Source organism: Chaetodon auriga, chromosome 7, assembly GCF_051107435.1.
Source record: "Chaetodon auriga isolate fChaAug3 chromosome 7, fChaAug3.hap1, whole genome shotgun sequence".
Classification (NCBI taxonomy): domain Eukaryota; kingdom Metazoa; phylum Chordata; class Actinopteri; order Chaetodontiformes; family Chaetodontidae; genus Chaetodon; species Chaetodon auriga.
The window spans coordinates 23,126,165-23,137,916 of record NC_135080.1 but is presented as its reverse complement, the minus strand read 5'-3'; the positions used below and the strand labels follow the sequence as shown (position 1 = coordinate 23,137,916).

The window sequence follows — 11,752 nt, the reverse complement described above, 5'->3', positions numbered from 1 at the left end:
AAGGTGTTTCACATTTCAAGACTTGAAGGAAAAGGTTTATTGTTCAGCACTGTTTTTATTTAGTGGCTAATAATGACTCATTTGCCACAATGCCGTCGTCATAAAATAACCACAAACCTCATGATTCTTCTGGTTTCCTCTGAAGTTTGAAGAATTATAATTATTTTTGAATCTGTAAGTGCCTTTTAAGCCTCATATTTATAAATCTCAGGGTTTTATGGTGGGAGATATGACTGAAAAGAGTCTCTTCCCCAGTTTATGTGAATATATTTTTTCATATTTGAAAATGTTTTTGGAATCTCAATAGTAATCCATGTAAATCAAGACATATTTACATTTCGACTGATGCACTGTGTGTTGGTGAGTAAATGAAGAAACACGACTCGGTAAGGAAAAAATAAAGTCAATGCTTTATTAACCTCAGGTATGTCACATATGACCACATTTAAGAAAGAATTACCAAAAAAACACAAGTGAATCGAGGGGATCCAACACTGATTTTGGTTGTGTGTGTTGAAATGCAAGGCTGGTGAGTCACATGTAGGTTGTTAAGTGTGGTTGAGCAATGAACTCATGTTAAAAAAAAAGCATCAAATGAATGTCAGAACACTCATATTTCTGCTAATAAATAAGAACTTTTGTAAACCTACAGAATAACTAAAGTTGACTGCATGTTTTTTTCTTCAAAATACTTTATCTTTACCCTCCCCCTCCACCAAAACAATTTCTATATACATATATATATGTATATGAATCTACAGCCTTATTTATTTTCCATGGGCAGTTTTGGCATCACTCTCTTCAGTTTCTGGGTTCAGGTAGCTCAGCAGTTTCATCACCGCCTCATTATCGAAGCCTTGCATCTGTGTGTCATCGCCCCTCTCATCATCCTCAGACTGTCTCTTTTCATCTGGGCTTTTGTCTGAGTCCATTTGATCAAAATAATCCTGAATCGCCTGTTCGAAAGAGCCCGTCACGCTCTGTCCAACTTCGTCCCGCTTTTGGCTCACCTTCTTGTTGTTGCTGTACACGGGCTTCGGATACCGCGCCAGCATCTGAGCTGCTAAATAGGCTGCCAGTTCATCCTCGTCCATGGTGTCGTCATAGTCGTCCTTTAATGAGCTGGGAAGGCGCCGTTGCGTGGGTGCGGATTCCCCCGAACGCCCCGGAGACTGAGTGTGAAGTCGTGACAGCGAGCTTTTGTACTGCTTCTGCTTCCTGACGGGAGCTCGATCCTCACCGCCCCCTATCCCCAGGATGTTTAGTATCTCTTCCGTCCTCAGCTCTTCTGGGGTCTTTTGTCTGTCAGGAAAGCGTCTGCTGTAGAACTTCACTTCGGGAATGTTGTGTGTTTTCTTTGAGGATATCTGAGAGAGCCTGTTTTGTGCTCTGGCTAATTCGTTGCTCTTTCTCGTCTTGTCTTGATTCGGCGTTTCTCCGGTTCTCAGCATGTCCACCAGGTCTTCAGGTGGGATCTGGTATTTTTGGGAGATCTGAATGAGCTGGTAGATGGCCCGTGGATCTATGTTATCCCTGTACTGTGTCTGAGCCACTCTCCTCTCAGCCCTCTCTTTCTCCTCTTCCTCTATCTCCCGTTTCTGCTCTTCTTCTTCTGTTTTCTCCAGCACTTTCAGAAGGTAATAGTCCACCAGGTTCGCAACATCATCAGGATCGTTTGACCTCTTAACCGGGTAGCTTTCATCATCTTCTTCTTCATCGTCCTCATCAGCTTCTTCATCATTATCATCGACATAATCAAGCCCTCGGTCAGCCTCGTGTTTGTTGTCCCTCTCCTCCTCCTCCTCCTCCTCCTCCTCTTCCTCTTCTTGTTCTTGTAGCGGACCCCAGTCTGAGAGATCCCCGCCCACGCCATCATATGCCACATTCCTCACATTAAACATATCATCATCTTCTTCCTCGTCGTCCTCCTCCATGTCATCCTCCTCATCTTGCCGTTTATGCATGGTCTTCCCACTCGTCAGCTTGTCCAGTTCGTCAAACACAGACTGCAGGGTTGCCAGGTTCTGAGGCGTATACTTCTCCTCCACGTTCTCGTTGGTGCGTTTGAAGGGGCTCTCGTGCTCCAGATCTGGCCTATCCTCATCCTCTTCCTCATCGCCCTCACCCTCTTCCTCATCCTCGAACATTAGCGGCAGCTTCTTGTGAGGCCTGATGCTGTGCTGCTTCTGCTGCACACTGGGGTACATGCCATCGTTTAGGCCGGCGCCTTCGATGCCGGGGTGAGGTGAGGCTGGCTTGGAGGCCTTTTCTGTCTGCTGGAGGGTGCTGAGCACAGCCTGGAGCAGCTCTTCGCTCTTATCCTCCCTCCCCTCCTCCTCCTCTTCCTCCTCCTCATCTTTGCTCTGCATAGGGTTGGAAGCCAGTCTCAGCATGGCACGCAGCCTCTCTACATCATCCATGTGGCTGGCATCATAGCCTGCAGCGAGAGGGGCATGCTGCTGGGAGTCCGTGCTGGTTCTTTGTCGGAGGCTCTCTATGTAGTCCAAAGCTTTGAGCATGTCAGCATTAGGAGCCTGGTGGACGTTTCCTCTCTGGGAGTCTGATTCGCTTCCTCGCAGTCTGTGCTCTCTGAGAGAAGCTGCGTGAATGCCAGAGGAACTGAGGAAGAGGACGATTAAGAGGAGGTTGGCAAAACTGAAAGGTCTGCCTGTGGTGAAGGTCTTGGGAAGTGACGGCATGGCGACGCCTGCAGAGGAAAGATAAGGAGGCACATGTCAACACTGACCTTTGCACATTAAGCTAACAGGTTCGCAACGGTTTCCACTCTGGCATTTCTTAAATGTCTTTTGCTCTTATCATCACTTTAAATGTCCGGTCTGAGAAGATCACAGACCGCAGAGGCATCTGTAATGATTTAAAGGCAGGAGGTCTGGTTTAAAATCTGATCCATGACTTCTGCTCCGGTGTAAACCAGGTCAAACACCTCAGTTCATCTGAACAATATTTGTACTAAATGTCTGCTTGACAAAATCCAGTTTAACAAAAACATACTCACCTCTGGTAAAAAATGACTTTATTTAGACTTAGCTTTATTTGTTTTGCTTTTTACATGGTTTAAATTGTACTAATATTTTTAATTCTTCTTTTAATTGCTCAGGTCTTGTAGCTCCTATACTTTGCATTAAAGCTAAAATGATGCACCAGCAGAAAAACATGTATTTAGCAGCAACAACGACGATGATAATAATAAAAGTGAAGGTCTATTGCGGGGTCATCGGTGGAAAACAGATCCAGAGTGTTAGTTTCTCCCTGCCTGTTGCTGTATTTTCGGATCACGCTGGAGTCCTGCCGCCTGTTTGCCAGCAGCGGCACGCAGCTCCCGTGCAGATCTCATTAGTCGTCAAATTGCTGCTCTCCGTGAGTCACTGCCCCGTTGTCAAGGTAACCCTGTAAGGCTGATGTTCCCGCTGAACCTCCCGTTTAACGGCGGAAAACCTTTAAACCCAGTGATTACAGTTTGTCCAGCCGTTGCTCACGCCGAACGACGCTCTGTGAAGCACATAGCCCTCCAGTCGTATGACACCCTGCCTGCGGGCTTTTGTGAAACGTGCGTGCAAAGTGCACGAACATGTTTGTTTGGTGGAAAATATTTGAAGCAAATGCGTAAAAAATGAATGTTAAGTTGTTGTTTTTGATGCGGGAAACACGAAGCAAAGAACAGAAATAATGCAGAGCAGCACAGACGCGGCGATGCAATGATTTGCCGTCATGTGGACGTTCACTTTATCCTCATGTCTCCAGCCTTCATTTGAATTGCTCAACTTTCCTTAATCGTGTAGATTTTGTGAAACCCTGACAGAACAGTTGCACTTAAGAGAAACAGAGCGCAGGCAAGTCTGAATGTTCAGAAGCGAAACGAGGACAAAGAAACTGCGGGCAACACCACGCAACCTCTTCGCCTCAACATCTGTGGCGGCGCATCAGGTTGGCGAAAGAACTGAAACAGAGGCTGGCTGGAAGAAGTAAAAACTGTTCTCACTGGACGTGTGCTAGGAAACATGTCCGGGCAGGTGGAATGTGTGTGCAGGTAACAACAAGCCAGTCTTACCTTTGTTCTTAGTTTGTGCGGAGGGTCGTGAGTGAACTGCGCATCTCTCTGCCTCGCGGTGTGAGTCTGGTTCAGCACCGCGGACAGCTCCTCTTGCTATTAGAGGAACCACCTGACTCGTGCGTCAGAGAGCGAGGAGATACGCAACGCAGGCGCGCGCACAGCTACAAGCCACGCACGCACACGCTCACGCGCGCAGTTCTCTTGAGTCAGCCGAACAAAAGCTGTTTCTCTCTTTGAACATAAAGCCAGCTTCCGCCCGGTGCGTTTTAGCGGCTTCTGTCGCAGCTTTGGTGAAATAAATCCATTCATAACGGGGCTATATTTAGGACCAGTGACTGACTGAAGGCCTGACAAGGCTGCTCTGTCTCTGCTGTGAGCAATAACATGATCTATCACTGAATTTATGGGCTTGTTTTTTTTTTAAAATAGACTTGTGCATTGTGACGGAGTCGTCACGTGCATGAGAGAGGTGAAAAAAGCTGCTTCAACTCATTCATACACTTTTTAATGGTATTCATCTGCGCTTAGTTTCGAAGTCAGTGGTGTTAAAAGACTGATAAAGACTGATAAATAAATGATTTTGTGACTCATTTTGTTTCCTCGCTGTCTGAGGTTATGCTGATACAGTGTAGTAGTGGCTGTTGGATGGCTAACGTCATGGCCTGCTGCTGTGTCTCTGCTGCGGCACTGAGGGACAGAGACAGTTAATGTCCACCGATGACTCACATACGGACTCCGCCAAAAGCCGAGACGGGCGGGGTGACAGAGGGACTGCAGAGGGGAGTGTGTGCGTGTGCGTGTGCGTGCGTGCGTGCGTGCGTGTGTGCGTGGTGTGTGTGTGTGTGTGTGCGAGAGAGAGAGAGAGAGAGAGAGAGAGAGAGAGCACTTTCGTTGTCAGCCAGCGCGCACTGTGGTCTCTATTTTTGGCTGCCTGTCAGATCGTGTCTAGTATGGATCAGTGTGTGTGTGTGTGTGTGTGTGTGTGTGTGTGTGTGTGTGTGTGTGTGTGTGTGTGTGTGTGTGTTCGTGTGCGTGCGCGCGCGGCGCGCAGTTTCATTCATAAATCCTCTCGCTGCTGTGTTTGATGTGAGCTCAGGCTATCCTCCACTGACCTGCTTGTCTGATATTCAGTGCAGCTATCTTGTTTCCAGCTTTGTCACAGCTGCAGTCGGAAAAGGGAAGCTTCTTCAACATATTTAGGTTCGTCATTGTGCTCATAAACAGTCAGAACTACTGAAATACAGTTAAATCTGGATGAAGACATCAATGAGCTGGTAAAATATCTGTGCTTATTTCTGGCTTGGAGCACTTAGAACAACATGGAACGTTTTGTAAAATGTTCTTTATGGCACCGGAAAAGGTTCTGACATATGACAAACCAAAGGAATCATTTTCTGGTGCTTTAAAAACCGCTGTGTCTGTAGTGTGGAGAGAAACAGAGTGATGACTCATACAAGAGCATCCTTTCAAACTCATTAAGGAACTTTAAAGGCTCAGTCCTGTCACGTTCACAGTTTCTAGATATGGATTCATACTGAGGCGCATCAAATATGTGCGCCGGTCTCTGTTTTTGGGAGAGTAACCTTCATTAGAATAAAATCTACTTTTGTCATACCAGACGTTGCAGCACCAGGAGACCAAAAGAAAGCAGGACAAAAGAGCTGATTTTAATCTCACGTCAGCCTCAGCCTAATTACATTTTCCAGCTTATGACTAACACACATACGCATACATACACACAGAGTGCCAGTTTTGTACTGATAAAGCCCGAGCTGTCTGGCTAATTGCTTGTGGTCGTGTCTGTGGCAGGATTACTGGTAAACAGAAACCAATTACAGCTCAGTTCCACCCCCACTTCCACTGCATGCTTGAAAAAAAAAAAAAAAAAAAAAAACACAAGGTTTTTCTCAGGTCATATTAGAAGTTTCTTACAGGCAATTAGTAGTTTTCCCCTTTTCGCACAGCTGTGTGGTGTAATGGTTTTTCATAAGATGGTGAATCTGAAACTTTTTCAGCAGAGGAAGTGCTTCATATACTTTCACCTCAGGTTGCAGTCTCATTATACAGAATGTAAAGAGGCCAGTGAGACACTGGGTGGGTCTTTTTGTTTTTACAAAGACTGATATGAGTTAATCCTCACTGGAAACATGAAAGACCGTGCTAAATAATGAAACTTTACAAGTTACTGTGACCTTGAGTGAAGACAGAAACTATTTACCACAATCACATCAACAAGTGTTTTAAGCAAGTTCATTCTTGAGTCTGGAAACTGACAAAACAATCCAAACTCAAGTTACACTCAGCTTTCTCTTGGGTGTTCAATGATACTCTTCATCTTCATCAGCAGAAAGAAACACATACAAAAATATAAGAAATAAAAAAATGCATGTGATCAATATTATAAACTCAATCTGCTGATGAAGCCCCAAGAAGTGGATCTATAAGTGGAAGTAAGTGGATCTATAATGCTCAAGTTTTAAGCCAAAGGGGCAAGAAGTTCCAAAAACTGATATGGATGTAAATTGCTAAGACAACCATAAATTGGGATTTGCTTTGTGGGAAGTGTGACACACACCGTGCCATTCTTTAGGGTTATGGGTAGTGCAGGTAATGACATGGTCTAATAGTCCAAAGCATCAGTAAATTGGGACATAATGCCATCATCTACAAGAAATTGCCTATATTTGGTAATTTGCTAAGCTTTTTTTAAGTCTGGTATGTCAGGTAAAAAGCAGATCTGCCTGTCTTTGACTTTCAGTTTTTCTCTCATTATTTCTCTCTAACACCAAGTATTTAGGACAAAATAAGAGTCTAACGTTGAGAAAGTCATCTGCTTCACTGGGACTGTCTGGGTGTGGTTTGATCAGGTATGATTGACAGCAGCCTGGCAGCACTGATCACATTCTATTACACGTGGTGCTAAACCCTGATCAGTGCAAAGAAGTGAGTGACATCACCCTTTTTCAACCAGGCCCCACCCACTTTAAAGCAGAGAGAAGAGCTCAGGAAAAAGAATAACTACAGAAGCCTCTTGTTATAAGCAACCAAAAAAGATGAGTGTGCATGAAGGGGCCATTGCTCACAGCGAGAAGCTGATTGAGAAAATATGTTTCCAAGACCTTTAAAACAATGAAGGTGCTTTTGAATGAACAAGTCCTTTTAGTGAGTCATCGTGCTTACTGTGGAAATATGTAACGATAAGTTCCCTTTACACACAAACACTCACCTCGCATTGTCAAGAGCGTCATCTTCTCTGTGCTCTTTACCTTTTCTTCCTGTGTGTTTGTCCCCTGGCGACTGACCGGCTGCTCTCCATTCATTACCACTGAGCCTGACAGCCAATAATTCTGCTCCTTAACTCAGGTTGTCAGAAGCTTGGCAGGCACAATGTAGAGAGAGCGATGGAGGGAGACGTTGTGAATGGGTCTACAGGGTTTGACGTCAGCCTCTCCTCTCTGGTCGATTATGTGTGTGTGTGTGTGTGTGTGTGTCTGGGAATAGGTGTGATGCATCCATTTCTGCTCCTTTGTGAAATGTGAGACGCGGCACCAGATTGTGGCTCTCCAAGGCATTTATAGCACGCCGGGGCAGATATAGACAATGTCCTCCATCATATTTGTCACCTTTCCCTGAAATTACGGAAACAATGAAATCATTCAGCTCTGAAAACTGCATGCTTCCAGCCCGCACATCTGTCTACGAGGCTTACACGACTGCAGGGGACTAAATGTGTCCTACTCAGAGAGAGGGAGAGAGGCGTTAAAGGAAGAACAAGAAAGACCTGAAAGAGCCTGACATTTATAAAACACTGTTTTTGTGAGGCAACCACTAAAAGAGCCCAGGGTGCTAATTTTGAAGTGCTTTATCCATTTTTATGTTGTGTTTGTTGTTGGGGTGAACAGAAGAGGCCCGCTGCAGGTAAAAATGATTTGTGCATCCACAGGAGCATGAGTCACTGGGTTTACTGACGCTTTGTGACGAGAATACAGCAGAAACCATCAGACCGCTTTGGCCGCTTATGAAAATCTAAATGAAATTGGCAGAACCTTTAGCACGGATGGTAAATTTAAACAGGAACTTGATGGAGGAGGGGTTTGAGCAGGCAGTTTGAGGCATAACAGAGATCTGTGTCATGACGCAGTTGACAGCAATGTTTAACACTCCAGTGCATCAGTAACACATCAGAACACAGAAAGTGTTCAATAAATACGACATCATGAAATAAATGACATGGAAAAATGTTAAGGATTCATTAAAACTCACCATCATTATCATATTGATTATTTGATTTCTACTAATAGTCGGTTTTATTTTCCATCTTATGCCTGTCTTTTTTCAAGTAATATCTTTGTTGTAAGGCACATTGAGCTGCATTTCTTGTATGAAAGGTGCTATACAAATAAAAGTTTATTATCACATTTTAGAAATTTTAAAGTCTGTTTTTTCATGAGGACATTTTCCCCATGACATTTTTATTTCATGACACATTTTATTTCATAATGTTGCTTTTTGATAATGTCACATTTTATTTTATTGCAACCCTTTTTGTCCCCCCATAATGTTGCTTTTAATGATGGTGATGTCGCCAACAGTCACCGCCGCTTCATCTTTCAGCCAACCGCATGTCCCCAACTCAGGTAGCTCCTGGTAGCTAGAGCAGTGGTCCACACCCCTGAGTACATGCATGGTATAGGGGAGAGCTGGTATGAAAGATGAATGTGACTTTAAAGGTAACGTTACAGAAACTCATTTTCGTGGTGATCAACAGGTCACATGTGTTCTATCAATACCAGGGACCATTCTGTAGAAAGGTGGAATGACTTCACTATGATCTGACATTGAATGCCAGTTGCACATTGTTAATTGGCTGAGCTGACAGGTGAGACTGGTGGTGAGGGTGAGAGCTCTCTGAAGACCAGGCAGGAGACCGACAGTGAAAGCAGACTCTACAGGACTCTAGCAGGAGACCAGCGGCGAGGTGATACCAGGTTGAATGCTTGCAGTCCGAAGTGCAGACTGGAAGCTGGTGAACTCAGAAAACTGGGACAGATGGGGGACTAGCAGGCTCATTGGTAAGGTCAGCATGGGAGCCACTGGAGGAATAAATGAGACATAAGAACAGGCAAACAAAGCAGACTACTCGACAAAGACTGAACTGAAAACTGGATGAAAACACAAACCAAACAAATGAGTGGATGAATTGCAGGTGAGGAAGCTCAGGTGAGGGGAATCAGGTGAATGAAACGGGAGAGCAGACAAGGAGCTGATTGGCTGGGGGAAACACGGGGAACAGGGCTAATGAGGCAAGTGTGGGAGAAAGCGTGGAGAGGAAAGCAGGCTGGGGAGGGGCACAAGAGGGACACAAACAGACAAATAAAACCCGACAGGACTGTGACGACCATGACAGCTACAGCTTGTCACCATGACTCTTGGCATATTCTGTCGGTGCAGTATGACACACACGTTTCAAGTGACGTGGTTCTACACTGAAAAACTTCAGGATGTGTTGAAGCACTAAATAAGATGTCAGATGGTCAAGACTATGACACGTGAAACAATTAGCATAACAAATGACCACCTGTATGAATTTACAGATGATTTACAGATCCAAAACAGTTTCTGTAGCCTCAAGATTTTTCACACTTCTAGTAGGTGTTGTATGTTGTATGCGCTGACATGGTTAAGCATATCAGACTCCTATGGGCTTTGAAAATCGCTGTGTTACTTTTGTACTTTACCCTACACTTAGTGATTAACTGCCATAGGAATGAATGGAATGCTATCTTTGAATGCAGTATATACTGTAGTTCTCCTCAATACATCCACACTGCAACTTAAGATTTTGGTAAGAAACAGATCCAGGGTGAGCAGACCACCATTGCTTATATACTGTGATAGCTGATGGGTGTTGATTGAGTAATTGCAGTCAGGTGAGGCCGGACCAGACCTGCCAGCCACACCCTGCACTTATCACATACACACAGAAAGACAGGGGAGAGAAAAAATGAATGTTGCCTCATCCAAAACCAACCCAGTTTCATCCAGTTGTGACCAGTTCAACGAATTTCTTCTTCAGTGGAATAATTTTTAGTCCAACAGAAGCCGAATTATTCAGTCATTTACAAAGCAAGCAAAGGTTAGAAGAGATTGTGACAATAAGCGTAACTTTTTCTTTTAATCATCTGGCAACCTCCTGTGGCAGATCTGAACCCCAATTAGGGAGCGATGAGCTACAGCAACAACGATGCTGAAGTGGTTCTGAACCAAACAATGAAGGAGAAGACACTTGTCGTGTCTACGTCCTGTGGTTATTCACAGCAGCAGCCTCTCGTTGGTTGATTCAGAATGACTTTCACTAGTTATTTATGTTATTATTTCTTAATTCCTAATCAGCCATAATTACTTACTCTAACTTTACTCTTACTCTAAACCTTTATAGAACAAAATGTCTCACGATTTCTATAAGACAAAGTTCTCTTTTACCACCTACTCACTTGTGTCTATTCTCAGCCGCTCTTTATCAGTTTTGTCACAACATATCATGCAACAACATGGTTATACCACAGCAATGGCACAATGGTGCATGATCTTTCTTCCCTGCTCTATTCCACATCTCTCTTTTGTCACTGCCTTTCCTGCCTGAGGCTGCTGATGAGACCCAGAAAAAGAGGAAGATTAAAAAAGCAGATAAAAAGAAGATGTTTGAAGGGGTTATAAAGAGGGGAGCACATTTTCTTTCTTTCCTGGGTTTATAGCTCTCTGCAGCTTAAAATATTAGCTATCTATTCTCATATTATTTTTTGCCAAGTTATACTATTAGGTTCACTGAATTTTGTTTGATAAATAAAAAAAAACATCCACACTCGCATGCATATGAAATACAGTACAGGCTCATGTTGCCTTTTCATGGTCCCGGGCTTTGATGTTGCCTCGGCTTCATTCCTCCGTCTTAAAGTTGCAGAGCAGATGTTGTGTTGTTGGCACGTAAGGGAATATTTGCTGTTTACCTCCTCCTGAAAGACAAAAATAAACCTGCCCCTCCCTCCTCTGCCACCCCACTGGCATCTCTGAGAAACAACCTCTTTCTGCTGCGACAGAAAATAGCAAGCATACTTGTAAAGGAGTAGGGGGCTAAATAGGACTTCTCTGAAACAAGCAATTTTGCATCACTATTTAACATTTATGGGGAGGAAGAGGAAGAGATGGAGGAGAGAGGGTGAGCCACAGAGGATTTGATAGTTGACCGCTAAGCCTATCTGCAGGGATAAAACCAAAGCCCCAGCTTGAGCTCTCTGGCTTCATGGTCTGCTTGGAGGGAAGTCACCCTCTGCCTCGGTGCCAGGGAAAAACACCTGCAAACTGTGACACAAATCAGTGAAGCAGATGCTTTGGCTGAGAAAAAAGCATGTACAGGATTTGATGTTGCAGTGCTTGACGCTATAATCCAAGGTGTAGAAAGAATAATGCATGATCTCGTGTTTCACCATCTCCTACAGCCTCGCATGAGGAAGGACGTACGTTCCCTCTTGTCTGCTAAACAAATTCATCATCAAATGGATTTTCAGCCACACCACCAGTGGGAGTCTTGGCATGCATATGTTGTTCAGTCAATCTGTCTGTTGGTCTGTTGATCAGTCATTCGGTCATTCAGCAACCACTGACTGGCATGTAATTTTGCAT

General features: G+C 44.3%; 1 protein-coding gene across 1 annotated transcript; it reads right to left on the bottom strand.

The window, feature by feature from the left end:
* Positions 1–387: 387 nt before the first annotated feature.
* On the bottom strand, positions 388–4,177 carry scg2a (secretogranin II a). Its single transcript, XM_076735695.1, has 2 exons — positions 4,070–4,177; positions 388–2,707 (listed from the first exon to the last, which is right to left on the bottom strand). The coding sequence occupies exon 2, from the start codon at positions 2,697–2,699 to the stop codon at positions 768–770; it is 1,932 nt and encodes a 643-aa protein (XP_076591810.1). The 5' UTR covers positions 2,700–2,707; positions 4,070–4,177; the 3' UTR covers positions 388–767.
* Positions 4,178–11,752: the final 7,575 nt, after the last annotated feature.

What these genes read in the sequence shown, in the direction of transcription:
- scg2a (XM_076735695.1), bottom strand. Translation starts at nt 2,699, where the DNA reads ATGCCGTCACTTCCCAAGACCTTCACCACAGGCAGACCTTTCAGTTTT.